Here is a 27,163-nt window from a genome sequence, read left to right on the forward strand (position 1 = left end):
GGGTTTTTTGGCTTAAAATGCCTGGGATCAAACAGAGCCCGGAGAAAAAGCTCCGGCTGGACTGTCCCCTGTTTGCTCCCACCGCTCAGCTCCGGTGACAAAGCCCCTGTGTCATTGCAAGCCACATTGCTGGGGAGGAGGGTGGGGTGAAAGAGGAGAAGGGAGGCACACAGGGGGGGAAAAAAAAATAAAAATTGCAGTCTACAAAATAGATGCAACCTATAATCCGTGACATTCAGTCCTTCAGCAGCTCCTCCTAAGATAAAACAGCTGCACCGCCTGCCTGCAGCCAACAAACACCACAGGCAGCTCTGGAAAGGTAAAAAGCTGGGATGAAAATCTGGGCTGCCCTCCTGGCTCCTTAATAACGATCACTGTCAACAGCTGAGTAAAACACCCAGGCACCCCTGAGCATGTCGTTGTAAGGCTGGTGAATTACAAACCGTCTAAAAGTAACAGCAAGAAGACACAAAACCTTCAAGAAAAATAAACGGGCCAAAGGCCACGCGGAAATCCCTGAGTGCGGCTCTGATTTCCAAACCTTATGGTTCCAAAACAAGGAGGATGCACTAATACTTCACCCTCCATTTACATCAGCACCTCATCATCCTCCTGCCCAGCTCCACTTACATTATAATCCGAAATAAATTAGACTGACTCAAGACAAGCAGAACGCCTCGACACCGGCTGGCTCTGGACTCCAGATCCCTCACCCGGCATCCGCATCCAGCATCCTCCATCCCGGCCCCCCCATCCTCCCCTAGTCATCCTCCCTGCACCCCCATCTCCCATCCCCCCGTCCTCCTCGCCTCAGGCCTCCACTGCCTCCGTGCCCCTCTCCCGAGGGCATCCTTCCCCTCACCCCCGGGCTCTGCCCCGTCTCTCCCTTCAGCTCGAGGGGCCGCCTCACCTCCAGCTCGGTGTCGCCGGGCTCGGCCACCCCAATGATCTCGCTGGGCAGCTCGGCCAGGTCGGTGACCCGGATCAGCCCGTCGTGCAGGAAGATGGTCTCCTCCTTCACCGACAGCCACTGCGCCGAGTCGGTGGCCGCGGCCGCCGAAGCGGCCGCCGGGGACCCCATGGCGCGGAGGGCGGGGGGGCTCCGCAAGGCTGAGGCGAGGCGGGTCCCGCTACCCGCCCATGGCGGGGGCAGGGCGGGGGCAGGCGCGTCCCCAGCGGCCTGGGCGCCGGACAGCCGGGGCGCGGCGGGCAGCAGCGAGGAGCGGCGCGTTGCCACCGCGGCGGCGGCGCTCCGGGGAGCTCCGGGAGCCGCCGTGCCCGCCCGCAGCCCCGCGTCCCGCGCCCGCCTCACACACACCGCTGACAGCGCGACGCCATGTTGGGGGCTGAGGCGGGCCCGGCATGCACCGCGCGGGGAACAATACACCCGGCCCCCTCCCAGCCCGCGGGGCCCCGCCCCGAGCGCCGGGCCCCGCCCCCAGCACCGGAGCTCCGCCCCCCGGGCCGCTCCCGCCGCTCCGCCCGCACCGGCGGCGCCGCCGGCAGCGCCTCGCTTATACCGCGAGTGCTCCGCTCGGTGCTTCAGCCGCACCGGGCACCGCGCCTCGTCCGCACCGCAGGGAGTGTAGCAACCGCACCGGGAAGAGCGGGACACCTGCATCGGGCGCAGCGCTGCACCCGCACCGGGAGCGCTCCCCTCAGGGCTTCACCCCGCTCATATCGCACCTCAGCACCTCACCCGCTCCAGGGAGAGCGGATCGCCCACACCGTGGGGAGAGGATCACCCGCAGCGGGTGCCTCGCCTCATCCCTCAGGGATTGCTCCCCTCAGCCCCTCGCTTGTCCCGTAGCGAGGGACGCTCCCCTCAGGGCCTCACCTCACTCCCCTGGCACTGCCCCACGGTCTCACCCTCATGCAATGGCTGCTCCCTCAGCCCTTCACATCCCGCCACCCTTAGCCCGGACCGAGCTGCTCCCTCAGTGCTGTTCTCCTGAGTTTCCCTCTCAACTCTCTTGGCTTGACTTACTGGGCCCCTCTGAAACTCCCCATTTCCCTCCAGCAAAATTTCCCTCTTGGCACCTCACGTCCCCCTCATGGCTGTTTCTCCTCTCCCGCACATCTGCTCACCCCTATTTTGTCTGTCCCCTCACAGAATGATTTCCCTTTCTCCCTTCCCCTTGTTCCCCTCCATCACAGGAATCCTGTCACCTCTCAAAGAGCTTTCCCCAGAGGACTCGTGAGCAGGCAGGTATGTCCCTTAAAATCTGTACCTCTGGATTTACAGATTCCAGAGGGTGTAAAGCAAAAGGGTTGCAGCACCTCAATATGTGTGGAAAAAGGAGGATCCAAAGGAAAATTGAACCTTCTTTCTCAGCCTAATTTCACCCTCAGTTCCCTCAGACCCCACCCTGAGCCTGTTCAGAGGCACAAAGTGTCACAGGCAGCTGTACCTGGATGTTCAGCAAAGGACGTGCTGCTGAAACAAATCATGTTAATGAGAGAGACGTGGTGATAAATGTTAAATAGTTTTAGTGGATAATTGCTGTGGGGATTCCCATTGCAAGTGTCTGCTTTTCATGGAACAGTGACTGTGCACAACTGAACAGAGATAGAGCTCTATGCATTTATTTACCTGTTTGATCAGATTAAATTATTTAACATATTAGTGCATTATAACAAATGCGCTGTGCTATTGCAGGAAAAGCTTATTCAGAGCTGGAGTAAAACGAAATCTACCGCCAGTGCTTTATATCCTATTAAATCTGGTTGGGAAGAAGCATTTTTTTTCCATGTAATGGATGACCACTCAACATAGGACCCACACAAAGCCCTTTTGTAGCACTGATTCAGCAGTGTGAGCACTCACACCATTGTGTAGCTTGTTTTTGAGGCCAGTTCAGTTGACACAGGGTTCAGGTAAGTTCAAACAAGCAGTAATTTAGAGATCTGTGTGATAGTTCCGTGCACAGTTTGGTAGGACATCCCTGCTATTCATGTGCTGGAGAGTGGAAGAGTCTCCAGGCTTGGTTTTATTCTAGAAATAGATATTATTTGCCTCTGTGCTGCAGTAATTTTTGAACAGGGAGAGTGTGCAGAGCTGCGATCAAAAAGTTTTTATGAGGGAGAAACTTCATGGGCATCTGTTATTTTTGGTCAAGACGTTACAGAGAGAAGAACGACTGCAGATGGACCCTGATCCTCCTGTGGGAGCCCTGGGAGGACTCAGAAGAGAGGGAATGCTGAGATTGGAAGATTTTATGGCAGGTGGGATGTGGCGGCTGAGTTCTGGCAGGGGAGATAAGCCAGGCTCCCAAAGGTTCCTTGGAGCAAGGGAAAATCTCCTGGGGCTGGATTAGTCACAACATTTCATGGCTGTTATTGTTTTGTTCCCAGAGTGGGAGTTTGACATTGTTTTCATTCATCCACATGAGAGAGGAGTAGAGGGAGAGAAACACAAAGTGTGTGTGCATTTTAGTGGGAGTAACATTCCACCAAAAAAGCATTCCATCTTTAGATCTTGTGGTACAATCATGGTGCTAATTGAGTATCATCCACAAAATCAACACAAACAGCAGAGCTGGGAGTCAAACGGGATGTTCCCTTCACAACCAAGGTGAAGCACATCAGCAGAAGGGGTTTGCAGTGTTTTCCAGAGGTTTGGATGTACCTGTTCTCCAAAGGGATATTTCACAGGCTGGGTAAGCCCAGACTGAAAATGCTTTGTCTGCAGCTCCCCCATCCTCTTTCCAAGGCCTCCTGGACTGCTTTATCCCAGAGGAATGTGGCTGCCACAGCAGCTCCCAGATGAAGAATCCGTGTTTGAGATGGCTGTGGATTCAATCCACTGCCTTGGGATGCAAGCCAAGGTCTTTTATTGGAATGAGGAGCTGACTCAGAGCCAGGAGAGGCCAGTGGAGCTCTGGAAGCTTCCACAGCAGGTGAGGCACTGAACAAGGTGTGTGGCCACATTATTCCCTGGCAGGGGCTGCGCTTTGTCCTTTGTCTGGGGGCTGGTGACAGTTTCTCCCAGGAAATCTGTGTATGTTTCTGGGGGAAGTAACCTCAGCTGCCCCCAGTGAAAACAGCCCCCTTGGCTCTGACCTGCACATTGTGCAGATATTTTGGAAGTCCTCCTTTTAGCCAAACCTGTGTGAAGACTTCCCAAGCTGAACAGAAGGGATATTCACCATTTTATAGTTATTGATTTGCTTATTTGGAGTTCTTCTGAATCCTATTGACCTGACAATTCAAAGTTAAAAAGCAGTTATTGAATGAAAGCAATGGAATAAAACTGAGAAATGTACCCTGTCCTGCCTCAGTGCAGGCAAATAAAATAATTACTGGTAAATATAATTTCCTAAATAATTTGAAGTACCTGCCATTCAGGAATTTAGAGTGTGTTGTACATTCCATGAACTTACATAGCATGGAATGCTGCTGTAGCTTCCCACATGGAATTTTCAGTACTAGGGCTGTACTGGATGCAGCAAACTCCATGCAGTTTGCCTGGCATCTGCTGCAGAAGATGTTGTGTAATGGAATGAAAAAAATATATTTGTGTTCTGCCTGTCACCAGCAAATGTCAGCCACTGCAACTTCAATGTGCAGTCAGAGGGGTACAGCAGCAACTACAAAGAACTCTTGGACTACTTTATGGGAAGACTTAAAAAATAGACCAGAATAACTTCGTGACACAGATCATCCAGCTGAAGGAATAAACCTCTCAACTTGTAAACAGGCTCCTACAGAAAACCACTCTTTTGCCTCCATTATTTTGCATTTTTTCCATTATTTTGGAGCAGTTGTTGAGTTGTCTTTGAGCTGCTGTGGTTGCCTCTGCCTTTGGTGGCAGGATTTTGGGATCAGCCCCTTTCTGTGCAGGTCCCCTGCGCCCTTGTGCCTCTCTGGACATCACAGATACTGAGATTTTGCAGAAGATGCTCGTGGTCCGTGGGCAAAAATTCACTCCTGCGAGCTGCAAATGGAAATTCCCTATTCCTGCTTGGAATTTGCCTATTATGTAATGGGATTTAAGGCAACATTGTCTCACCCTTCAGTTTAATTTTACATTAACAGCTATTATGTGTGGGGAGAACTCTCTTCATCCCCAGGCTTCGCTGTGCATCTTTCTGTTCATTTAGAAATGACACTTTCGGATTCAGTGACCATTGTGGCACTAAGAAATGTGTGAAAAAAGAAAAACAAGTTGCTATTTTTATGTGGTCTGCACTAACCAGATTTGCAGACCCTGAATGCTGGCTCCTCTGCCTGGTACTTGTTATTTAGGGAGCCCAAATGCCATCATTAATAAGGCCACTACCCAAGGAATACTGGCATTTCTTGGCACATTATCTGGGATAAAAAAATATACAGTTTCTCCAAGTAAAAGTTAGAAAGGACTGAAGTGGGGAAAAAAAAATAAATTAGTGTTTGACAGAGGAGAAGGAAGAAACTAGACAGTGAAATAAAATAATTCCAAATCTCAGAAATGTATTTTAATTGCAAAGGGAAATATTCATGTTTTTCTCATTTAGAAGAGCAATAATTGCTGAAGATTGCAAGGTGGGCTTGAGGGAGGAAGAACAAATAGATATTTTTGTTAAAATTAATAAGGGTTATAGGAAAGAAGAGTATGAATCACTACCTTGCAAACGTGGCCTTACTTAAATTGGACAGGAAACAAATGTAAATTATGGAATCAGAGAATCTGGGAATCCTGGAATGGCTTGGGTTAGAAGGGACCTTAAAGCCCATCCCATTCCACCCCTTGCCATGGGCAGGGACACCTTCCACCATCCCAGGTGGCTCCAAACCCTGTCCAACCTGGCCTTGGACACCTCCAGGGATTGGGCAGCCACAGCTTCTCTGTTCAGACTCTTCCACTGTTGAATTATCTTTACCTTTAGGGAGTTCCCTAATTCATAACTGAACCTGTGCTATTGCAATTTAACCCTTTCCATTTACCTTTCCAGCTGTTGCAGACACAGAGAACAGTTAATTTCCTCCCTCTCCTGTTGTCTTCATCCATGAGGGCTGTGAGCAGAGTTCCTCCCCACCATCTCTGCACTAAATAATCCCTGTCCTTTCAAACTTGGAAAGTTGGAAGCCTGATCTTTACTTTGGGATTTCCTGCTCCCTTTTGGTGCTGGCATTTAACAGTGCTCTCCCTAATCTCAGGTCTCATTTCCTTACTCAAGTAGCCTTTTCTGGAAGTACCTAAATGCTGCCCATCAGTGAGGAAGAGTGGTTGGGAACTGAGCAGATCCCTGAGTGCTTGGCCTGAATTTCTGAATCTTCAATGTCTCAGAAGACTCATTATTACTATCCAAAAATAGGTAGGTTTAAATACAGCTATTCTGTGCTGTTTTAAAATTCAACCTCTCTGAAAACTGGTGCAGTAACACGAGGGATAAATAAATGAAAAAAGGATCTGGCACAATATTCTGCTCAATGTTGTAAACATATAAACGTGACAAGGTGGCATCTCTGGCTTCAGATTTACCCCATCTTTTGCTTGAAGTTTTATTGAAAAACCTTGGCAAGAGGAAGCTGGTTTTCTCTTAGCCTATCAAGAAATAATCTGAGTGTCTACATGAGTATTTCAGGAATTTTCTCTAATTTCCCAAGGGAGTTGGTTGAAATACTAATCCTGCAATCCCTGTGTTTGAGGGATTCCCTCAAACAGGGATTGGTTCAAACACGGGGGAAATTCCTGTTACTTCACCCTGAACGAGAGCTGTAATGGCCAAATTCCAGAACTGATATCCCTGGAAAAGTTCTCTCTCCCCACCCAGACAGCTCCATGCACACATTGGTCAAAGCTGAGATCTGGGCAGAGCTTCACAGAATATTTATTAAAAATGTTCAACTGTAATCAGAATAAAAAGCTGAAATGCTGACATTTGCAATGTAAGATTCCAGGGGGAAAAGTACATTTTGTGACAATTTCCTTGTCCAGGGCCAGATTGAAGAGGGCTTGGAGCAAACTGGGATAGTGGAAGGTGTCCCTGGAGAGTCTGAACCAACAGGACACCAAAGAAAAGAGGGAAAACAGGATTTTAAATGAGGATTTTAAATGAGGTGGTGTTTGAACTTTCATCATCTTTGTCTTTTACTTGCAATTCATAAATCAGATCCAAGAGTGTGAATTCCTAATTAGCAGGTTTGCACTGGCATTGCAGCACTACCAACCATTTTCCTGACAAAGGAAGGCAGGGCAGTGAATCCCTGGCCTGAGCAAATGTTAGTCTGCACTGATTTTCTCTTCAGTGCTGACAGGCATTCAAAACAAAGCTAAAACTGAAAGCCACTAATTGAGAACTGAAGCCAAGCTGTGCAAAGTGGAATAAGTGGAATGGTTTTCCTCTGGGAAGAACAATTTTGCTCTCTGTGTGGTGCTGTCTTGCAGCTCTAAGTGCCCCCATCTCCAAAGGTGTTCCTCCCATGGAGCCTTCCTCCCTTTCCTTTCTTTCTTGCAGCATTTCTCTTGCTCTTTCCAGGGTCTCTTTCCTCTATTTCCATCCAAGAATCTGCTTTTAAAGGAAGAGTAATAACTATTATACAATAAAGTCCCAGTGACTGAGCAAGTTGACAGGATGTAAATATGAGGGAAACAAACAGAAGAGGCTGGAGATGTGTGCTGTGGTTTGGGATGCTGCTGATTTATGTGAGAGGTGCAGCCCTCTTATGCTCTCTCTGACTCACATATTTTTCCCTATTTTTCTCCCAGCCAGATGGCACAAACCAAGAAAGGCCAAATAATTCATCACTCCACATTTAGGCCGGACTGGCCCCTGGGTGAAGCCAGGATGGTTGAAAATCTTTTCATGCTGCTACAGGCAGGAGAATTTCTTCATTTGTGATGTGGTAGAGGTGAGTTTATGGTGCTGCACTGGAATGTCCTGTGCTTATAAAATCCTGGTCCTCACAGGGAATAGGAATTGTTTTATAAACCTTCACTTCATGCTTAACAACAACACAGTGTTTGTTTAAAAAGAACATCACAAGCAGCCTACAGAGAACCAAGAAGAACTAAACTTCAACTAAAATAACCCCACAAACAATCAATTAATCAACAGAAGAACCAGAGCAGTGCTGACAATCATCCAAAGCCACCAGCATCACCCCCTTCGTGAGATTTTCTTTTCCCAGACAGGTGACACCAGCCCAGCCCTCCTCCTGCAGCACAGGGACCACATTTTGTGTGCTGGGTTCCATTCTGTTACCACGTGCCTCTTGATTGGGCCTGACAAGCACATCAAAAAGCCATTTTTTAGGCTTGATTACCCAGTCTGCCCAGGCTTGGGGTGGTGGCAATTGAATGACGTGAGAAGTTGAAGCTCAGGGTGACAGGATGGGAAGAGTGATAGAAATTCTAATGAGAATTATAAATCCTCAAGAGCAGCTGCACTGCCTGGCTCACACTGGGACACCCTTCTCAGGCACTTGTGAAATCAGCAGTTATTTCAAGGGAGCCCAAACCACACAATTTGTGCTGTTATTTGTATTATTTTAATTCTATTTTTTATTCAAGCTGTCAGGCAGTTTGGGGATTAATGGGTTGTCTGTGTTAGAAGGCAGCTACAGAATGATGTGAGACATTGCCTTGATGAAGTTCTGTTTAATTACAAAGCAGGCAAGTCTTTCCTGGAGTGTTGAATTAAATAAACCACACATTTTTATGCTCAGTGCTTCAACCGAAGCCAGGATTTGAACAAAAAAACTCCAACCCTCTCGAAGTTTCTCTTGCATCAGCAGCCTCAAAAGGCAGTTTTCCTTTTTCTCCCTCTGTGCCCCTGCTCTGGGCATGTGTTTGGCTTTTTTCTCTTCCACAAACACAAAGCTCCAGGTTTCCAGTGGCCTTTTTGCACTTTGTCAGGCCCCAGGGAAGCCGTGTGGACGATGTGCAGCGCACAGGAGCTCTGCCATTTGCCTCTCCTTTGAGCAGGAGCTGCTGTGCTTTCAGTCCCCTGATTCCACAGGGACATTTGTTCAGTGTTTTTGTATTTTCTCGAAGGAAGAACTCTGGTTCCCCACCAATTTCTATGAAATTCCACAAAAGAGATTTTCCTTTCAGCTCAGCAGGACACTCTCACTAGAAATTTGAATGGTGCCATCATTTTGAGGGTGCATCGCTCTTTTTAGAGCCTTATTCTGAAAAATGCCCTTCCTCCCTTGTGAACCCAGGACTGCTTTTGTACATCTTGCTTTGGGTTTTATTTCCTCTTGTCAAAATAGCCATTTTGAACAATAGGATCCCATGTACAGCACATGGTGATACTTGAAAGCCTTAATTTTAAAAACAATTACATCCTGAGGCATCTGTCAGGCCAGTGGAAAACCTCTACATCCACTAGGACAGACAAAACAAATGAAGATGGAATTGCTTATGGTTCAATCTTTATTTTCTCCATGAGATTTTTTTTCCTTGTGCTCCTTGGGGTGGTTCTCTGCATCCCACTGGCTTGTTCCAATGGATTGGAGAAATCATTTTACCTTTGTGTGGTTTCTTGATGTTTTCATGGCAGTTTTTGACCTGTGCTGGTTTACATGAGGCCAAAGTGCTCAGCAGATGTAAAATATGAGATTATGATCATCATTAAAACCAATCTGCAGGCAAAGCACCAGGAACTGCTAATTGGGCAACTGCAGAAACACCCAATGGCTCCAGAGTCTGAATTGTTGAGCTCTGCTGCCCTGTACAAATAAAACAGCCTAAATTCTGCAAAAAAATGACATTAAAACTGATAAATAGGACTATGAGAACATTTATTCTTTGTGACACCTGTGCCAGTCTTCGACACAGCACAACTTTTGTATTTTTTAGTCTGAAATGTTGATATGATCTCATAGAACAAGATCAGATTAATGGATCAGGTCCTCTCAGTGTCAGCCAAGCAGAGACTGCTTATTCTTTTATGTACTTCAGAAAATGGACATAAATTTTCCATTTTCTGAAGTTGGAAACACTTCTTGAGACCAGACATGAGAAAGTATTTCTGCTTTCTGCAGTATGTGAGCACAGACCTCTCTGAAAATAAGTGACTTGCTCAGGATCACACAGAAAATCAATATTGCTGAGGAAAAAAACATTGAATTTCTTTCATCTCCAGTCCTATTTTGACTACTGTGCTTCCTCTCTCCTCATCCCTATTACAACTAATAAGTGTTTATGTCGGATGGAGTGTGAACCATGCTTAGGTCAGAGAAGATGCTGGCTCTGTGTGCAATCCATCATGTAAAGTCATTTCCCCTGAGATAAACACTGAAATAATGGAGGGGGGAAAAATAGATAAAGTGATCAAAAAAAGCCAGCTAGCTGACAAAAATGGGACTTTTTTTGACTGATATCTGGGAGAGGGTTAAGATTGCTCTGATCTAAACACCCCAAACAACAAAGAAATAATTAAAAAGTAACTAAATAATGAAAAATGTCCTGGTTGCTGCGTAGCACCCGTGTCAAATTCCACATGCAACCATCCCAGACCCACCCTCTGCAGTGACTCAGGCACTGCCTGGCTTTGCTCAACCAGTGGCTTCCAGAACAAAACATAGCAAGGACTATTATGAATAAGATCCTTATAAAAATGATTTAATTGCTCTAATTGCTTAAGCAATGAGTTGTCAGACACTCAGTGCAGACTGCAATGCAGGAGAACTGGAGAAATCCAATTAACAGGTAAATAGTGGCTGGGAACTTCAGTTCCTCTTCCCAAACCAGGACAGGAGCAGGAGCTCTTTATGGTGTATCCATAGGATTGAGCTCGTGGGGACATCCACAGTGAATTTCTTTGCAACAGTTCTGAACTCTGAGGGGAGGGAGGGCAGGTTCAGATGGAAATACACGAGCAGGAGAAGATTCAGCCTCTCCTTAATGACAAGGCACATCTTAAGCACAGGTAAACTGAGCAGCCAGTCCCTGGGCATCTGGGAATTTGGCAAATTTTCCTCACCTCTTGGCCCAAAAGGTGTGGGAATCCCATGAAAGCACCTTCACACTCCAGCCAGAACATCCTCTCTTAATTAAAGTTAAACCCAAGAGTGGCACGGCTGAAATGCCACAGGTAACTGTTCTCTACAAACCTGGCACTGGAAAGGACTTTGTCTTGCAGATCAGCCTCAGTTTCTCCTGAGGATCCTGGTCCCGTTCATGGGATTCTAATTCCAGAGGCAAGGGCAGTGGCTGTGTGTCTGAGCCCACTCTCAGCTGTGGCAGCTGGACAGAGCCTCACTGGGCTGGAACTGCAGCCACCAGGTCACTGCACAGCTGACAGGTAAAAAATAAGTGCCTGGAGATAACAAGGCATCACATCTTATTATCAATTCCCTGGGAAAGCCAACATCCCTCTCTTTCCTCTCCAAAGGATGCTTTATTATAATTACATATCACTTTATTAGGCAGCTGAAGCAAAGAGCACATTTGATGCTAATGAAGTGCTGCTGTGGTTGAGGCTGTCACTATTTTTGGAGCTGCACATCTCCAGCACTTTTCATTGGGTGATGGAGGCTTTGGATGTCTCTGGCTTCTTCTGTGGGGGCTGCCCAGGAAAAAGCAGTGACTCAGCGAGCCCAGCTGCAGAACTGTTCACATGGAATGGGAAATGCTGGGGACAGCCAGAACACACACAAAGGCTCTTTATGTGCTGCAAGTTGTGCTCAGGTAGGGGCCAGCATTATCCGGATTAAAAACCCCCCCTCTGTGCTGGTCACCTGCACAGGCCGCATTTTTCCTGTTTTCCCTCCCTCACCCTGCAGCTTCTCAGAAAGAAGGCAGATTTCACAGAACTCAGGGAAAATATTTGGGAGGCTGGAGACAGACACATCACAGCTGATCACTGGTGCCTCTCCTTATGGAATACAAGGGGTTTTTTCCATCTCCATTTCCTGCAGCAAAGCCTGAGGAGCTGCTCGGCCTCGGGAAGGCAGGATTCGGTGTTCCAATTTCTCCTGCTCCCACATCCCTTGGTGTGACACTGGCATCCAGCTGGGCCAGTGACTCAGCTCAGGGATTGAAAGCAGAAAGATCCCTCCCTCCCTTGCAGGATGTGTTCCTGTCACCACCTCTCACACAGGTGACAGGAACGGGGCAATGCCAGCACGTGAGGCCACGGCTCCAGACCAGCATCTGTTGATAACCAACTCCCATTTCCAAATCACTTCCTGGCAGACAAAGCCTCCCCTCCTAGCAAACACAAAGCAGGAATGTGTCAGAGCAACCAGAATTCCAGAGAACACAGTTGGATTTCCACACCCAAATGGTTTTGGGGCTATTTCATTACTGCAATTTCCCCATTCCCAGAGGGAAGGGAATGACTGGAGCATTAATACCTCTTGCAGTTTTCCCTCAAGAGCACAAGTGTGTGACTGAATTTGGGGTTGCAGACTGCAATAGACATGTTCATACTCTTCTGATTCTCCTTGCTGCATGGGGCTTTCCCCATTTCACTGTTCCCACACACCATTTTTAATTTAAGTGATCTTTCTTTCTAAGCATATTTGGTTAAGGTTTTTCTTAGAGCTACCTTAGAAGTAGCAGGGAGATGTGTACAACCCTTCTGTTATCTTTTTAGAGCCCATTTATGTCAACAGGCCATTCTCAGAACTGCAGGAAAAATCTCCCTTTAACTTAAAAATCTCTGTCTAATCCCATTATCCAGTAAACCACACACTGGAGAGGATGTAACCAACCACAGACAAAACTCCAGTGGCAGGGAAAATAAAGAACATGGGGCAGAACACAGCACAGAGCAAGAGATCCCTCCCAGCCAGGCCAGGAATTCTGCACTGGACACTGCCAGCTCACTGCCTCCCTCTGCTGAGCCTCACTGATACTTCAGAGAGAATTCCAGGCTGGTTTGGCTTGGAAGGGATCTTAAAGCTCATCCTGTTCCAAGCCCTGCCACTTCCACTATCCCAGGCTGCTCCAAGACCTGTCCTTGGACACTTCCAGGGATCCAGGGGCCTCCCCACCCTCACAAGAAACAATTCCTTCCCAATATCCCATCTATCCCTGCCTTGTGTCCTGTCACTCCAGGCCTTGTCCCAAGTGCCTTTCCAGCTCTCCTGGAGCCTCTCAGGCACTGCAAAGGGCTTTAAGGTCTCCCTGGAGCCTTCCCTTCTCCAGGCTGACACCCCTCAGCTCTCCCAGCCTGTTGATTATCAACAGGAGGATGGTGGCAGCACGCAGTGCTTTCGCTTCCAGACACTTTTAACACCCACCAGCACCAAGTTTGGCCTCTTGGTGCAAACCAGGTACTCCACAGGTGTCCAAGTTCTTGCACTGCCTCTGGAGCACTCCAAGCCCAATTCCTCCTTCCCACTGAGCATGGCTTCCACCTCAGGGAGGGTTGTATTGCTCTTTCCTATCCCATTTTCATTGAGCCTGATGAATTTGATGAGATCTCCATTTCTTGTCAAGTCTAACCCTGCTGGCTACCTCAGCTCAGAATTACTGGGCAGACAGATGGTGCAGTTACATAAACCTGGATTCCTGCAGAAGTCTGGCTAAGGAAGAGCTCCAGAGTGCCAGACTTGGTGAACTGTACATCCCTGCTTTGTGTAAGAGCATTGATTTCTGCTGCGTTCAACACTGCACTGACCTTCTCCACTCATTTTCAGACACTTTTATCCTGCAAAACTGTGGACTATTTCCACTTCAAAATCAAAGCATAGCTCCTGAAATACCTCCATAAAGTTATTTATTTGCTGAGGTTCAGCACAGAAATATTTTACCCTGCACTGTGTCAGCCCAGCATTAGCTGCTATTCCCAAAGCAAAATATGTTCAGGATCCCTTCCCAGCTCGCTCATAGTTAAGAAAGCTGAATTCCTGTTTATGTTGAAAATAGTTTAAAGAAATCCAACAACCACCACAAAACTCGAACAGCCAAAACTCCTACACCCCAAACTTTGTACACTCCAAATTCTGGTCACTACCTACAGCCCCTCAGAGTTTCACCCCACAGCAACAAGCACTGCAAGAGCCGTGCAACACCTGCTGTTACAAACTGCAATGAACACACCACAAACCCTCGCTGCTTTTTTTTCCCTTGGAGTTTAATGTGGTGCTTCCAGAAGGCTCAGAACACCAATTTGTGAGGATAAACTCCATTTGAGAGAGAGAATGTGGAGCGCAGGTACCCTCGGAGCTGAGGCACCTTCCTGATCCGTGCCAGGATCTGGGAATCCACGGCCTTCTGGTCTGTTTTGCGCTGCTCCGTCAGCTCGTATTTCTGCAAAGCACAAAGAACGGCGTTAAAATCCTGCAGAATCCTTCAGGGAGAGGAGAAAATTCACAGCAAACCCTGAGTTTTGGGATTTTTAAGAAATCTTTCCTCTATTTGTTCTCAATAATGGGAACGTAGTGGAGCACTGAAGCCAACACAGAGAAAGCATTCCTTGGTCAAAAAAGACATTTAACTGGAATAATAACTCTTTCTCCTCTGAGAAAAATCCCCACATTTAAAAGGGAGGTTACCTCATTTTAGTGGAATCACCTCACTTTATTAATGACTGCTTAAAATCTACCTGTTTTTTTCCTGCTAATTCCCCCTTTCCAGCCTATCCTGGAGCACTGAGAAAGAAGGAACCGCCCTCTCCCTTACTTCTTTCTCAGTGTCAAAGATCTCTCCTTCTTGGTGCTTGGGCTTCCGCAGCCTCTTCTTCTTGAAGTAGGAATCAGTGAGATGTTTGGGAATTTTCACCCCAGTGAGATCCACCTTTGTGGATGTGGCAATTACGAATTTCTGGTGGGCCCTGCGCAGGGGGACACGGTTGACAGCCAGGGGGCCTGAAGGCAGAGAAGACAAGAGAAAACAGGGTTAGCTTTTCTGGTGAAAACCACTGCCTTGAAGCTGAATTTTTGTAGTCCATGTGATGGCCACAGCTAAAATCTCAACAGACAAAGCCCTCTAGAAATACAAAAACCTCCTTCCTGAACTCTTCCAGGTGATCAGACCCTGAAGCTTAATTATCTCCCCTCCACCTCCCTGCACTCACAAATGACATAATCATTAAAGTTGGAAAAGCTCTCCAAGACCATCAAGTCCAACTTTTGACTGATCACCACTTTGTCAACTAGAGCAGAGCACTGAGTGCCACATTCAGTTGTCCCCTGGACACCTCCAGGGGTGGTGACTCCACCACAAAACATGATTCCCCACTGAAATGCCAAACCAAACACATGCAGATCTGCTGCACTACTGAGCTCATAGACAAACTTTAACTTAAAACAAAAATACCATGTTTAAACAAAAAATTTTACCTGTAACAAGCAGAAGGCCAGTATCAAGCTGCTTCAGGAACACAACACGCTGTAAAGAAATGAGATGGCACATCAATCCTCAGGTCCCAGTGCTCCCAGACCACAGCCAAACTGGGATTGTGCCTCTGTTACTGGCACAAGCACTGACAGTGCTCCAGGTGTGGGGCAGCTGTGCCACAACAGAGTTTGACTCTCCATGAGCTTTATCTCTCAAGGCTGAGCAAAGCCAGTAATTCCATTTTCACTCTTCCCTCATCCTACAGGATGCCAACAGCCATCTCAGCACCCAAATAATCCTTTGTATGAGTTATAGGCAGGAATTGGATAAACACCACAAGGACCCCATAACTTGACAAAGAGCCATCCCCCTGTTGTGTTTTCTTCCTTCTGGTCAAGGTTTCCTTCTCTGACAGCACTCTTTATGGAATCAAGGACATAAAAACAAGAGAATTCAAGAAATAAAAGGATGCCAGTTGTGTTGGTGACCATCCTGAGGACAGAGAACCCAATACAATAATCCCTGATAATCAAATTAAGAACAAAACTTTAATTTTTCATTTGCAGTACTGCTGTAGGATAAAGTTTTGTCTCTGCAGGAGCAGCAACAGAAACAGGCACTGGCTCTGTACTGCAGCAAGACTCCTTGCATTTTGTCCAAGCAACTGGCTGAACCTGTTTTACTTTCTCTGTGCACAACAACCTCACTTTAACATTTATTTCACCTCTGCCTCCCCTTAAGGCTGGACAAGGAAAGCATCCAGCCACAAGTCACTGATTTACACCCAGTGGGTCAGATGAAATCAGCTAGGAAATTCAGGATGTCTGAAACTCTGCCAAACGCTCATGCCAGGAGCTGTGCCCACCTTGCCGCGGTGCCGGCCGGTGAGCAGGATCAGCACCGTGCCGGGGGTGATGGACGCCCGCAGGCGCCGCTTGTGCTCGCAGAACGGCTTCTTGCCGTGGCTCAGCAGCTTCCGGGGAACGTCCTCCGTGGGGTAATACCTGGGCTGGGAACAGAGGACAAACATCTTGTACCACCTGCGTCTCACAGGACAGCAGCTCCTCAAAAAGGCTGTCCCCGTTTCCCTAAAGTTCAGCTTTCTGAAGGATTTCTGCTGCAGACAGTGCTTGGGAACACATGGAATGCTTTGGAATATTTTGTGTCCAGCTCTGTATTTAAGAGTGCTTCCACCTCAGCACAGCAACCCACAAGACAGAGAATTCCCACCTAAATTCCCATCATTTCCCAAGAATGCTGGGTCTGTACAGACTGAGGCTCCTTCATCACCCAGCCTGGACCAAACCACGAGCATCCCGGTGCTTTTCCATACCATTTTTCGGATTTTAACCACCCGGCTGCCTCCATTCTTGTCTCCACCCACTGGCTTAGTGATGGTGGCACGGGGCATTTCCTTCTTCTTCTTCTCTATCTGTGTGCAAAGAACAAGGAGAACTCAGCACATTTCAAACCAAAACACAAACGTGACTGTTCCCCCAGTGCTTCCCCCCCTACCTTTGTCTCTGGGGCCGTGTACTTGCGCTTGTACATGGCTTTCCTGGCGTACATGACTGAGCGGGAATACCTCCCGATGCCGCGGGCCAGGACAGGGTTACGGCTGGCATGGTACTTCTTCACCCTCTTCTTCTTGTCCCCTGCTGCTTTCTGGCTCGGCTTCTGCTCCGCCGGCTTCTTCTCCCCTGCCTTCTTCTTGGCCGGCTTCTTCTTCTCAGCTGGCTTCTTCTCCGGCGCCTTCTCGCCCGCCATCTGCGGTCACAGACAGCAAGATTTAGGGCTCGTTACAGAGCAGAGAAAATAAAAACAAAAGAATCCAAACCATCCTTCCCACCTGTCTAGTAGCTGTCAGCCACCTCCTTCAGCCGTAACTGACCAAGCCCTGCTCCCTGTGCGCCTCTACATGACTTAAAATGCTCCTGCACGCTGGTTACAACAGCTCCAGCGGACATCCAAGCGCTCCTCGGTGGGAAGAGCGAGGACAAACAAACACATTCCGAGCCCGCAGCTGCCTCTGTCCCGGCTCGGGACTGACCCGGCACTGCTGAGCTGCCGGGCCCTGTCCGAGCGGCCTCCCCGGTCCAGCCCCAGCCCAGCTCCCGGGGAGGCTCCGGCGCGGCCTCCGCATCCCGCCGCGGCCTGGCCCGCTCGGACCGGCGACACTCCCGCTCCTCCCCACCCCCGCGCCATCCGGGCCCCCCGCCGCTCCCCGAGGTTGCCGCGCCGCGCCTGTGACCGCACTGGGTCCGCGGGCGGGCGGATGGCGGCGGATGGAGCGCGGCGGGCCCGGCACCGACGGCAGCAGCTCCGCCATCCTCACCTTCCGGGGGAGCAAAAGGGACTCACATCCGGGTGCGCGGGCTAAGGACAGCGCGGCGTCTGACGTCAGCGCGCCGCGCGGGGCAGCACGGGACTCGTAGTCCGGGAAGGTCCGCGCTGCCGGGGGCAGCCCCGGGTCACCAGCGAGGGGGACACCAGACCCCGCGCCCGCTCCGGGGGCTGCGGGACCCCCGGCCTGGAGAGCGGCCTCGCCGCTCCGCCTCCGCTTAACCCGCCTCCGCTCGGGGCTCGGCCGGCTCCGCGCCCCGTCCCGTGCGGGCGCGAGGCTCCGGTGCCACCGCTGTCCGGTGGCGGGGGTCCCGCAGCCCCCCGGGCGGAGCGGCGGCGCGGGGCGGGGCGCGGCGCGGGGCGATGACGGCGCGGGCGGTGACGCGGGGCGGGCCGCGCCGCGCTCGCGGGCCCGAGGCCGCCGTTGTTCGCGCTCCCCGCAGCGCCCGAAGGCCGCGGCCCCGCCGGGACCCCGATGTGAGCGGCGGGCGGCGCGGGGGGGCCGGCGCACCGCGACCCGCCGAGGCCACGCGGGAAGATGACATCGCGGAGGTGAGGCGGGAGCGGCGGGAGGGCGGCGGGCAGGGGCCGCTGCTTTTGGGGCGCCTCCGCGCCCGCCCGCGGGGGCTGCGGGGATGGGACCGCTCCCTGCGGGCGGGAGGGACCCCCGGGAGCCGCCCCGGCAGCGCCCACCCCGCCCGTTCCCGGGGGCTGCCCCCACTCCCGGATCCCGTTCCCAGGGAAACCTCCCGGGGGTGGAGGGCTCGGCTGGCTTCGAGTCTCTCCGAGTCCCGCAGGCGGCCGGAGCTGCCCCGGTGCCGCCGCTTTGGGGGGGTTCCAGCGGGTGTCCCCACGGAGCGCCGGACCGAGGGATGAATTGTTGGCGTGTGGGACCTGCTCGGTACCGAGGCCCAGGGTTCCTGTTCCACCGAGGGCCCCGCCGCTGATTTACCCACCCTAAAACACGACCCAGCTGCCAAACGAGTGTTCCTGAGCTCCCCACACCTGCGTTCTTATCGGTTATCAGCATTCACCCGTAATTTCAAACCCTTGTGGCACTGTTCGAGTGCCATGACAAACAGGCGAGCCCATTTCTTTGTTGTAGCTTCTCACTGCCCTTAATGTATTTTGATATTTGTCTGGTACCCGGGGTCCTTTTGGGCTCAGAGGTTTGGGTGAATGTTGGGCTTTAGAGGAATTATTGTCATAGAAAAGAGTAAAAAATGTATTTATCCTTTTTTTTAGCAGACCTATTCTGAGCTTCACAGACTCCAGAAGGGTTTGGGTTGGAAGGGACCATAAAGCTCATCCCATTCCATCCCCTACCATGGGCAGGGACACCTTCCACAATCCCAGGTTGCTCCAAGCCCTGTCCAACCTGGCCTGGGACATTTCCAGGAATGGAGCAACCACAATTTCAATTTATTCACCTCTATAAGTAATACTATTTAATTATAATTTCTCCAAGGGTAACTTGCCCTCTCTCTTCTGCTCAAGATGGTGAATCTGGATGAGCTGGTTTCAAATCACGGCTATTTATAGTTGGATTTGGGGGTTTCTGGGCTGCATGGAGGTTTTTTGTTGTGTTTTCTGTGTGTCCCTGCTCACGCTGGGAACAAGGCTACAAGTTACCTTTTGGCAACATTGTGAACTTCCTCCTTGCCAGGAATAATCCTGTTACTCAGCTCAGAGCCCTAAATTGTAACTTGTGAGGGAGACTGAAAAAAAGCTGGGAAATATCAACTGATGAGCCTATAAATAGGAGTAATTAAAGTACCCGTCAGCACATCCCCAGTGCTGTGGTTGTGACAGCTGAGACAGAACTGATTTCATCTCTCCTTTGCTCTTGCAAAGGTGATTAAAAAACCCAATCACTGCATGGAAAATGGTATTGATTTATTTCTTTTTGTTTGGTAAGAGGGAAATGTGCTGGCAGCGTGTGACTTAGGGAGCAGAGATCCTGCTGGTCTTTGCTGGACCATGATAACAAAAAAAAAAAGGGATAATTGTGGGAAAGATGTTTCCACCCTGGATTTTTTTTTTCATCAGAAGTTTCCTTGCTTTGCTGACACCCCCTTGGTTTTTATAAATGAACCCCTGCTATTTCACTGGTTACTTTTTTACCAACATTTCCACCTTGCTGTGAACTGATCAGGGTCTGGGAAGGGTGCATTCCAAGCCCCGGAGTGGGAACTGCAGCAGGAGGGATGGTGAGGAGCCAGTTTGACCAGAGCGTGGGTTTGGGTGACTTCTGCGATTGTATTCACTGCCCTTGGCTGGGGCAGCTCTGCACCTGCTCCCACCGAGATGGGGAGGGAAAGCAGGATAAAAAGCCCAAAATGCATTCCATCCCTATAAAAGGCAGCGTGAGAGCAGGTCCTGGCTGAGGGGGGGTGCTCTGCTGTCCCCTCCCAGTTTGGAAGGGCTGCAGCCCCAAGGTTGGGAGCACAAGGGATGGCAGCACTTCAAGGAGGATCCTCCTCGCGGCCGGAACCGCTGGCAGGGATCACTGACACCCCCATTCTGCTATTTGGGGTGGCTGACAAATGCAGCTTCCTACTCAAAGCCAAAAATACGGAGCTGAGGGAGCAGGAGGACGAGGTGCCAGCAGAGCCAGAGTTACATAAAGTGCCAGAAAACCCTCCCAGGTGTAGCTTGGCTTTTGGCATCTTTGTGTAGATGTGGGAGTGAGATTTTTGGGGTTTGAACCATCTATTGTGTGTTTAACCTCTCCTTGAAATGCTGGTTAAATAACAGGTTATTTGTAGTCGCCTCTGTACCTAAATGATTATTTTTCCTTTGCTATAGCAAATCACCTACAGCTACTTCAGAATATATCAGGATACAGAAGATATTCCATTGGTTAAAGTTTATGGAATGTCAGTATAATAAATCTGGAGAACCAATCCAAACAATTTATTCTCTGTCTATTTAAACATTTTTTTTGCTATTAACTCCAAAACTTACCAAGGTTTCTCTTGAATCCTGTGCATATTTAAAAACCTTGCAACTCTTCAAACTACACACATTTTTCATGTTTTTTTTTTTGTTGTTTGTTTGTTTTCTCCTAATGGAAGTAAAATTTTGGGAGTGGAAATGTGGTAAATATATGATCACCTTCTCCATGCAACCTGTTGTGGGCTGTGTTATTTAATGTTCAGTTCATCCCAGGTGCAGATGATTGTGCAGTTTCTTTTGTGAGAACTTTCCTTGACCTTTGAATAATTATTAGATAAATGTAACATTATTAATTAGTTCATTCCCATTTGCTGTGATAATTTGGAAGTATTTTTGAATGTTTTTTTCCATGTCCTATGCATAAATTTGATATTTTCAGTCTTGTTCTTCAGTGAAAGATGGGGACTACTCATTAGATTCTCATGGTGCAAGTAGAATATTATTAACTAGGGGAAAAAAGATTCACAAGAAGATTCACACAATTTACTTCTGAAATGGATCCTAATTCCTGTTTGAATGACTTGCTAGAGATTTGGATTCTCTAGAATCCTGAAACTCCAGAACATTTCTGAAGAGACTGGTCTGGAGAAGGCTTTGGTGGGAATATTGACAGCTTTTCAGTAGAGAAGGAATTGCTGCAACAATTGAAATAATAACCCTTAATTTAGACCTGTGCTCTCATATTTTGCTGATTTTGCAGTTCAGCCTGAAATGCTGACTGGATCAGGAAGGATCAGGAATGCTGTTCAATTTTCCTGGATATAAAACTCCTCTCTCTGTGATGAGCCTGGCTGTGGAGTTTTTTTTTTTTAATATATTTTGCTGTACTCTGGAAAAGCCAGAGGTGAACAAAGAGAGGAGCAGGCTGAATTCTTTCAGCACACAAGAACGAGGATTTAACTCTGAAAGTCAAAGGTGATTTTTAATTGCCAAGTGCAAAGGTGACAGAGCTGAGCTTGGGGTGCTCACATCCCTTCTAAAATCCTCACCAATTCCTGTCACACAGAACTCCTTCAGGGCTGCAATGAAAATGGGTAAATTCCAGATAAGAGCAGAGGCAGCGGTGACACCGAGTGGCTCCAAATAAGTCTCCAAAGTCAATGCCAGAGGTGGGGACACGGAGCTGTTGGCCACAGCCCAGCCCCAGCTCTGCCTGGGCTCTGGGATAGTCATTGAGGGCAGTTTGTGGGTGGCAAGGATCAATAGGAGATTCCTCTGTGGTTGTATTTAAGCAGGACAGATCCGAGCCCGGCTCCACATTCCTGGGAGGAACAGCAGAGGGGTGTCCACACGGGGAGTTCCTTCCTGACCCCCTCAGCTGTGCCATAAACCATGAGGTTTTGTTCAGTTTTTAACCTTCAGAATGTTGTCAAGTGTCACTTTGGATGTTTTGTTTTATTTTTAGGTATTTTTCCTGTTTGTCTTTCAGTTTCTTTGTGTGCTGTGTTTTGCTGGAGTAAGGAAATACCACTTCTGGTCTGTGTTTGTGTTGTGTACCTTTGATATCATTTTGATCCAGGCAGGCAGAGTGGGGATAAGTGTAATTCATGGGCTTAAAAAAATTGCAATATATAAAGTTGCAATACGAAACTAATAACAAAGAGAAATTTCATTAATTCAGGTGCAAAACTCAGTTTGGAAGCTGTCAGATTGCTCTGTGCGAGCTAACTCTGAAAACCTGCTGTTTATTTATTAACATTCTTTATTTTTAACCTCTTGTAGATGGTTTCATCCAAATATCACTGGGGTGGAGGCAGAAAACCTGCTGCTAACAAGAGGAGTGGATGGCAGCTTCCTGGCACGGCCCAGCAAAAGTAACCCAGGAGACTTCACACTCTCTGTTAGGTGAGTTTGGATCTTTCCAGTCTTGCTCCAGGTTGGCAGTAATTAATTTGCTGCTGTCCTGTGGGGAAGGAGCTGTGGATGAACTCCTTGGAAGAGGTGGAAGGATGCTGGGATCACTTTTTAGTGTTGTTCACCTTTCCCTCTTCTTTTTCTCCCATTATCCCTGAAGAGCTTCTCAAATAATTTCACCCAGCTCTAGGTTGGAGGGGAGTGAATTCTGATTTTACAGCAGGACAGAAAAATGTTTAGGGCAAGCAGAAACAGGTTGATAATAGCATTCCTTTTAGCCCTTTCATAATCTATTTGATAGCCAGCTGGAAGGAGCAGAGGTGTTGGGAATTAGTGATCCATCAGGAAATCCAGACTCTCCTCACACAGGAAAAGTCAGCAAGTTTTTAAGGGCAACTGTGGCTTTTTCAGCTTCCAAAATAGGCCTTGTGTGACAGTTGTCCCCTGACACTGCGTGGTAGGGATGAGGAAAAGACAGCAAGAGGAAGTAGATAAAGGAAAAGGGAAAAGTGGGATTGGTGATAAGAGTTGTGCTGCTTGGATACTCGTGAGATAACGGGCCTTGTGGCACAAGGGGGGATTCCTGCTGGGAGCTGCTCTTCCTTCACTTTAGAGACTGTGGCAGCAGGCAAAGGCAAATGTTTCCTGAGGGAGAGACCTTGGGGAGCTGGTGGGAATTCTGGAGAAAGGAGCTGAATGCTCTGTGTCTCTCACCCTCCACCCTTGTGCTGGTGTGTGGAGTTCTGTGTGGCTCTGAGGGGTTTCTGGTGGGGCTCCTGAGGCTGAAGGGTTTTTGCTGCCTTCAGGGACCCCTCCAGCACAGAATTGTTCTCCTCTTCCCCCTGGCTGGTGGGCAGAGAAGCAGAAGCAGAGAAGCTCAGCTCTTCTGCAACAGCTCTGTGCTGGAATTGAGTATGGATTTCTCCACCTCAGGCATCACCAAATATAAAAGTATAAATATAAAATTGATTGATTGATCAGCTGACTTGAGAAGGGTTTTATTTTTTGTCCTGTCTTTCGAATCTTAGACGAACTGGAGCTGTCACCCACATCAAGATCCAGAACACAGGTGACTACTATGACCTCTATGGGGGAGAGAAGTTTGCCACGCTGGCTGAGCTGGTCCAGTATTACATGGAACACCATGGGCAGCTCAAGGAGAAGAATGGAGATGTCATAGAGCTGAAATATCCCCTCAACTGCGCTGATCCCACGTCAGAAAGGTCAGAGAAGTGGTGGAACCTCAGTGTCCTTGTGCTTTTTAATAAATTGTTTTTATCCCTCCTGACACTCAGTCTCCATCTGGGAAAAGGGTGGCCACAACCTCGGATTCCTTTCAGGGAGGTTCCTTGCAAAATAGCTGAATAAATGTGGTTAAAGGTGAAGCAATCCAAGCCTCAGAACCTGTTCCCTTCAGCATTCTTCCCTGAAAAAGAGGGCATAATTCCCTTTATTTTTACTGGGAGAATGTTTAATTGGAGAAGTTCTCCTGATGCTGTTGTTGCTACAAGGAATTCCCAGGGATATTTCTGGGCATGACTTCTTGTGCTTTTCCTAGCAGTGAGCAGAAAGTGAAGGCTGTAAAAATCCTCAGATTCCTCAAACTCCTGTTTTTAGGAGCATGGTTAATAGGGAGAATTTGAGACTCTGGATTTGAGGAAGTGTCAGGGGTCAGAACTAAACCAGCAGATTCCTAGAAGTGAAAAAATGAGGAAAAGTATTCAAACAAGTTCTCTCACTCCTCAGAATGCCTTTACAGAGGTGGGGAGGATCTGTGCTTTTTTGGCCCTATTTCCTGAAGAACTGAGATTGCTGGGATTATCCTCTCCAGTTCCTGATGGGATAGAAGGGAGAGGTCTCAAAAGTATGAAGTTTCCACATGTTTATCAGGAAAGTTTGATGAAGGAAATAAAAGAAGAATGAGTGCCTTGACTGAGGGGAAGGCTGGAGTGTAACCTGGTGTTTACTGGAATCCTTTGGGATTGTTGTGAAGGATCCAAATCAAAGCTTCACTGGAAGCTTGTAGGAAGCTCCATGGAAGTGCTTTGAAGCATTTCTGTCCTCACTGGTGTGCACCTGGACACTTCCAAGGCTTATTTTATTTATTGTTTTTACCACCTGAGGTTTTTCCCTAGGCCTGACCGAACAGAAAGATTCAATTTCATAATAAATACCCGGAACAAGCGGATCCAGCTGGAATGCTAAGCAGGGTGTCTCCCTCTATTGGCACTTCATTTCCAGGTGGTTTCACGGGCATCTCTCTGGGAGAGAGGCTGAGAAACTCTTGACAGAGAAAGGAAAACACGGGAGTTTCCTGGTGCGGGAGAGCCAGAGCCACCCCGGGGACTTTGTCCTGTCCGTGAGGACGGGGGATGACAAAGGAGAGAGCAACGATGGCAAATCCAAAGTGACACACGTCATGATCCACTGCCAGGTAGGAAAAGCAGGGAATCAATGGGCCCAGGAGCTCTGGATACATTCCTCTTTTCCCTGGGGCTGCTGCAGGTCATCCCTTTGATCAAAATCACTCCTTTGTCGGCATCAAAATTACAAATTTTTTTGGGGGGACTGCTCCTGTCAGGGCCTTCTGGCTCAAATCACACTTTGCTGTGCTCAGGGAGCCTTTGGAGTCTCCTGGATGGATTCTATCAAGATAGGAGTGGTTGGATAAATGGAGATCCATCCACAGGTGTCTCTCTCCTGCCAGTTCAGGCAGTGACACCTGGTAGATGATCAACAGTCTGTGAAAATGAGTGTTCACTCCAAGGAACGCCCTGAAATCTAAATCTTCTGTTTAGTATGAGGTAGTTCTTCACTGAAATATTATTAAATTACAGTTTTGATAGTTAATCTCTCTCCATGGGCTGCAATTTAAAAAATAATCATAGGTAAAAAAACACCAAAAAAATGTTTTTTTGTTATTTTCTTTTACTTCTGTTGTGCCCAAAGGCAGTTCAATGACTATATTGTATAAAAACACATAAAATGCAGTAACAGAAGTAGTTTGGAGGTAGAGATGACCCACTGGGACTGTAAATGCTGAATTACCAGAATATGTTTATTTTTTCAAGAAAACCTCTCTGATTTGCAGTTAGCATTTATGCCTTTGAGGAAAATAATTTGGTATTGCTTCCTTAAAATCAGGACGGTTCCAGGCAATATGAGCCTTTCAGGACCCAATCACACACTCAGTTTTGGAAATCAATTCAAATCCCTAATTCCTGCATTCTCATCCTGTAGCTCCAGAGCTGCCTGAACCCCGGTTCAGAGGGAATCAGCTCTCTAAAAAAAGCAGATAAACCGATTTTCAAGGAGATGGCAAAAAAGGGGGATGTCCTGCAGTGTGCCTTTCTATTTATTGAAGTTCTATCCTTCAGCAGAAGGATTTCAGCTGAGCCTTCTACACAGAGTTTTAGAGGTTATTTCTGATGCAAGGCACAGCCTGGAGCTGCGGTGGTGGGAAGTGCATTTATTTTGAGGAGCATTTTGTCTCTCCAGGATCTCAAATATGACGTTGGAGGAGGGGAGAAGTTTGACTCTCTGACAGATCTGGTGGAGCATTACAAGAAGAACCCCATGGTGGAGACTTTGGGCACCGTGTTACAACTCAAACAGGTGAGGAGGAGAGGCCACCCCTGAGCTCCTCCAGGATATCTTGTTGAAATGCAGCTTTTCCATGCGTTCTGCAAGATTTTTCTTCTTTTCTGAGGCAAAAAACGAGGAGTTGAACTTCATGAAATGGATGACAAAGTTATTTAAATGGGAACAATTTTTGTTAGGCTTGTGAAGGGATAGAGTGTTGCCTCTGATGTGCAGAATTTCCTGGTGTGACCCTGGTCTGTAGGAATTGCAGGGCAAGTCCAGAAATGAGACAATTTAACACATTAAATAAAAACCACAAGACTTTAAAAGCAGTTTTGAAATTCTTAAATTCTCCTTCCTCACCGCCCTTTGCTTGAATTCCAAAATTCCAACATCCAGAACGATGCCTGGATCCTAAAATCCCCCTTAAAATACCCTCACCTCAGGGGATTTGTGTTTGAATTGTCTTTCCATGGCTGTCATTTGCTAACCCTGTGCTGGGCTCTGTCTCTCAGCCCCTGAACACCACCAGGATTAACGCTGCCGAGATCGAGAGCCGAGTGAGGGAGCTCAGCAAACTGGCAGAGACCACGGATAAAGTCAAGCAGGGCTTCTGGGAAGAGTTTGAGGTAATTCCTTACATTCCAAGTAGTGTTTCCTCCAGTGTTTCCTCCAGTGTTTCCTCCCGTGTTCAGTCTCACACTGCTAAACTCACATTGGGTTCTGCCTTCCTGGCCTTTCTTCCTCTCCACCACTTCAGGTCCCAGTTTTTGCTCCCATTCCCAGGGTTGAAGTTTTGCCAGCTCCACTCTTGTGGCTTGAAATATTTGCCTTTTTTTCCTGATTGTGAGTGCTTTTTATCCAGTCCCTGGCACAATCCCTCCTGGATATCCCCACCCCAACCTGAGGGGGCCTCATGTACTCCTGTGTTTGTCCCACCAGGACAATCCTTCGAATTCCTTCTGCTGTTTGGGAAATTTGGAACCATTTCTTTAGGGAAACTTCCATTTCTCAGTCTGTCCATTGTCCTTGTCCTTGTGGCTTTTTGATACTCGTTTTTGAGGCTCTTAGAGCCATTGGGAAGTGGTAGAAAGCTCTGGGATGAAGCAACGTGGATTATATGCATTCCTTGGACTTCTGGAGATTTATTTTTGGTTTGTTTTGGTGTTTCATTTCTCTTTGCAGGCAAAATTCCAATTTTCTTCC

The 27,163-nt window shown here is 48.1% G+C and overlaps 3 protein-coding genes across 15 annotated transcripts in view; 1 reads left to right on the forward strand and 2 right to left on the reverse strand.

Annotated features, from left to right (window-relative positions):
* The window catches only part of HECTD4 (HECT domain E3 ubiquitin protein ligase 4), a 64,580-nt gene extending 63,237 nt beyond the window's left edge, over positions 1 to 1,343 (reverse strand). For 3 of the 5 annotated variants that reach the window (XM_023937372.2, XM_086855859.1, XM_023937370.2), the window contains exon 1: positions 911 to 1,342. In XM_023937372.2, coding sequence (XP_023793140.2) covers positions 911 to 1,081 — 171 coding nt within the window. In that variant the 5' untranslated portion in view covers positions 1,082 to 1,342. Of the gene's footprint in view, positions 1 to 910 lie in introns of all 5 variants that reach the window. The other 2 variants (XM_023937369.2, XM_086855861.1) reach the window with 2 other exon arrangements.
* Positions 1,344 to 1,407: 64 nt separating this feature from the next.
* Positions 1,408 to 27,163, forward strand: part of PTPN11 (protein tyrosine phosphatase non-receptor type 11) — a 39,558-nt gene continuing 13,802 nt past the window's right edge. The window contains exons 1-10 of one of the 8 annotated variants that reach the window (XM_086855868.1): positions 1,408 to 2,209; positions 3,120 to 3,225; positions 3,713 to 3,899; positions 6,162 to 6,296; positions 7,691 to 7,833; positions 22,244 to 22,366; positions 23,404 to 23,598; positions 24,617 to 24,809; positions 25,874 to 25,990; positions 26,473 to 26,586. In XM_086855868.1, the coding sequence (XP_086711994.1) occupies positions 23,510 to 23,598; positions 24,617 to 24,809; positions 25,874 to 25,990; positions 26,473 to 26,586 (513 nt within the window). In that variant the 5' untranslated portion in view covers positions 1,408 to 2,209; positions 3,120 to 3,225; positions 3,713 to 3,899; ... (2 more) ...; positions 22,244 to 22,366; positions 23,404 to 23,509. Of the gene's footprint in view, positions 2,210 to 3,119; positions 3,900 to 6,138; positions 6,297 to 7,690; positions 7,834 to 17,958; positions 18,116 to 22,243; positions 22,367 to 23,403; positions 23,599 to 24,616; positions 24,810 to 25,873; positions 25,991 to 26,472; positions 26,587 to 27,163 lie in introns of those variants that run through there. The other 7 variants (XM_086855869.1, XM_086855872.1, XM_086855870.1 and 4 more) reach the window with 7 other exon arrangements.
* On the reverse strand, positions 13,995 to 17,799 carry RPL6 (ribosomal protein L6). Of its 2 annotated transcripts, none has more exons than XM_086855876.1 (7): positions 17,556 to 17,799; positions 16,736 to 16,987; positions 16,554 to 16,652; positions 16,086 to 16,229; positions 15,223 to 15,271; positions 14,564 to 14,748; positions 13,995 to 14,191 (listed from the first exon to the last, which is right to left on the reverse strand). In XM_086855876.1, the coding sequence occupies exons 2-7, from the start codon at positions 16,985 to 16,987 to the stop codon at positions 14,039 to 14,041; spliced, it is 882 nt and encodes a 293-aa protein (XP_086712002.1). In that variant the 5' UTR covers positions 17,556 to 17,799; the 3' UTR covers positions 13,995 to 14,038. The 2 variants fall into 2 exon arrangements, with proteins under 2 accessions (XP_086712002.1, XP_086712003.1); XM_086855877.1 differs by lacking the exon at positions 17,556 to 17,799 and adding an exon at positions 17,070 to 17,366.

Source organism: Cyanistes caeruleus, chromosome 18, assembly GCF_971803275.1.
Source record: "Cyanistes caeruleus chromosome 18, bCyaCae1.hap1.1, whole genome shotgun sequence".
Taxonomy (NCBI): Eukaryota; Metazoa; Chordata; class Aves; order Passeriformes; family Paridae; genus Cyanistes; species Cyanistes caeruleus.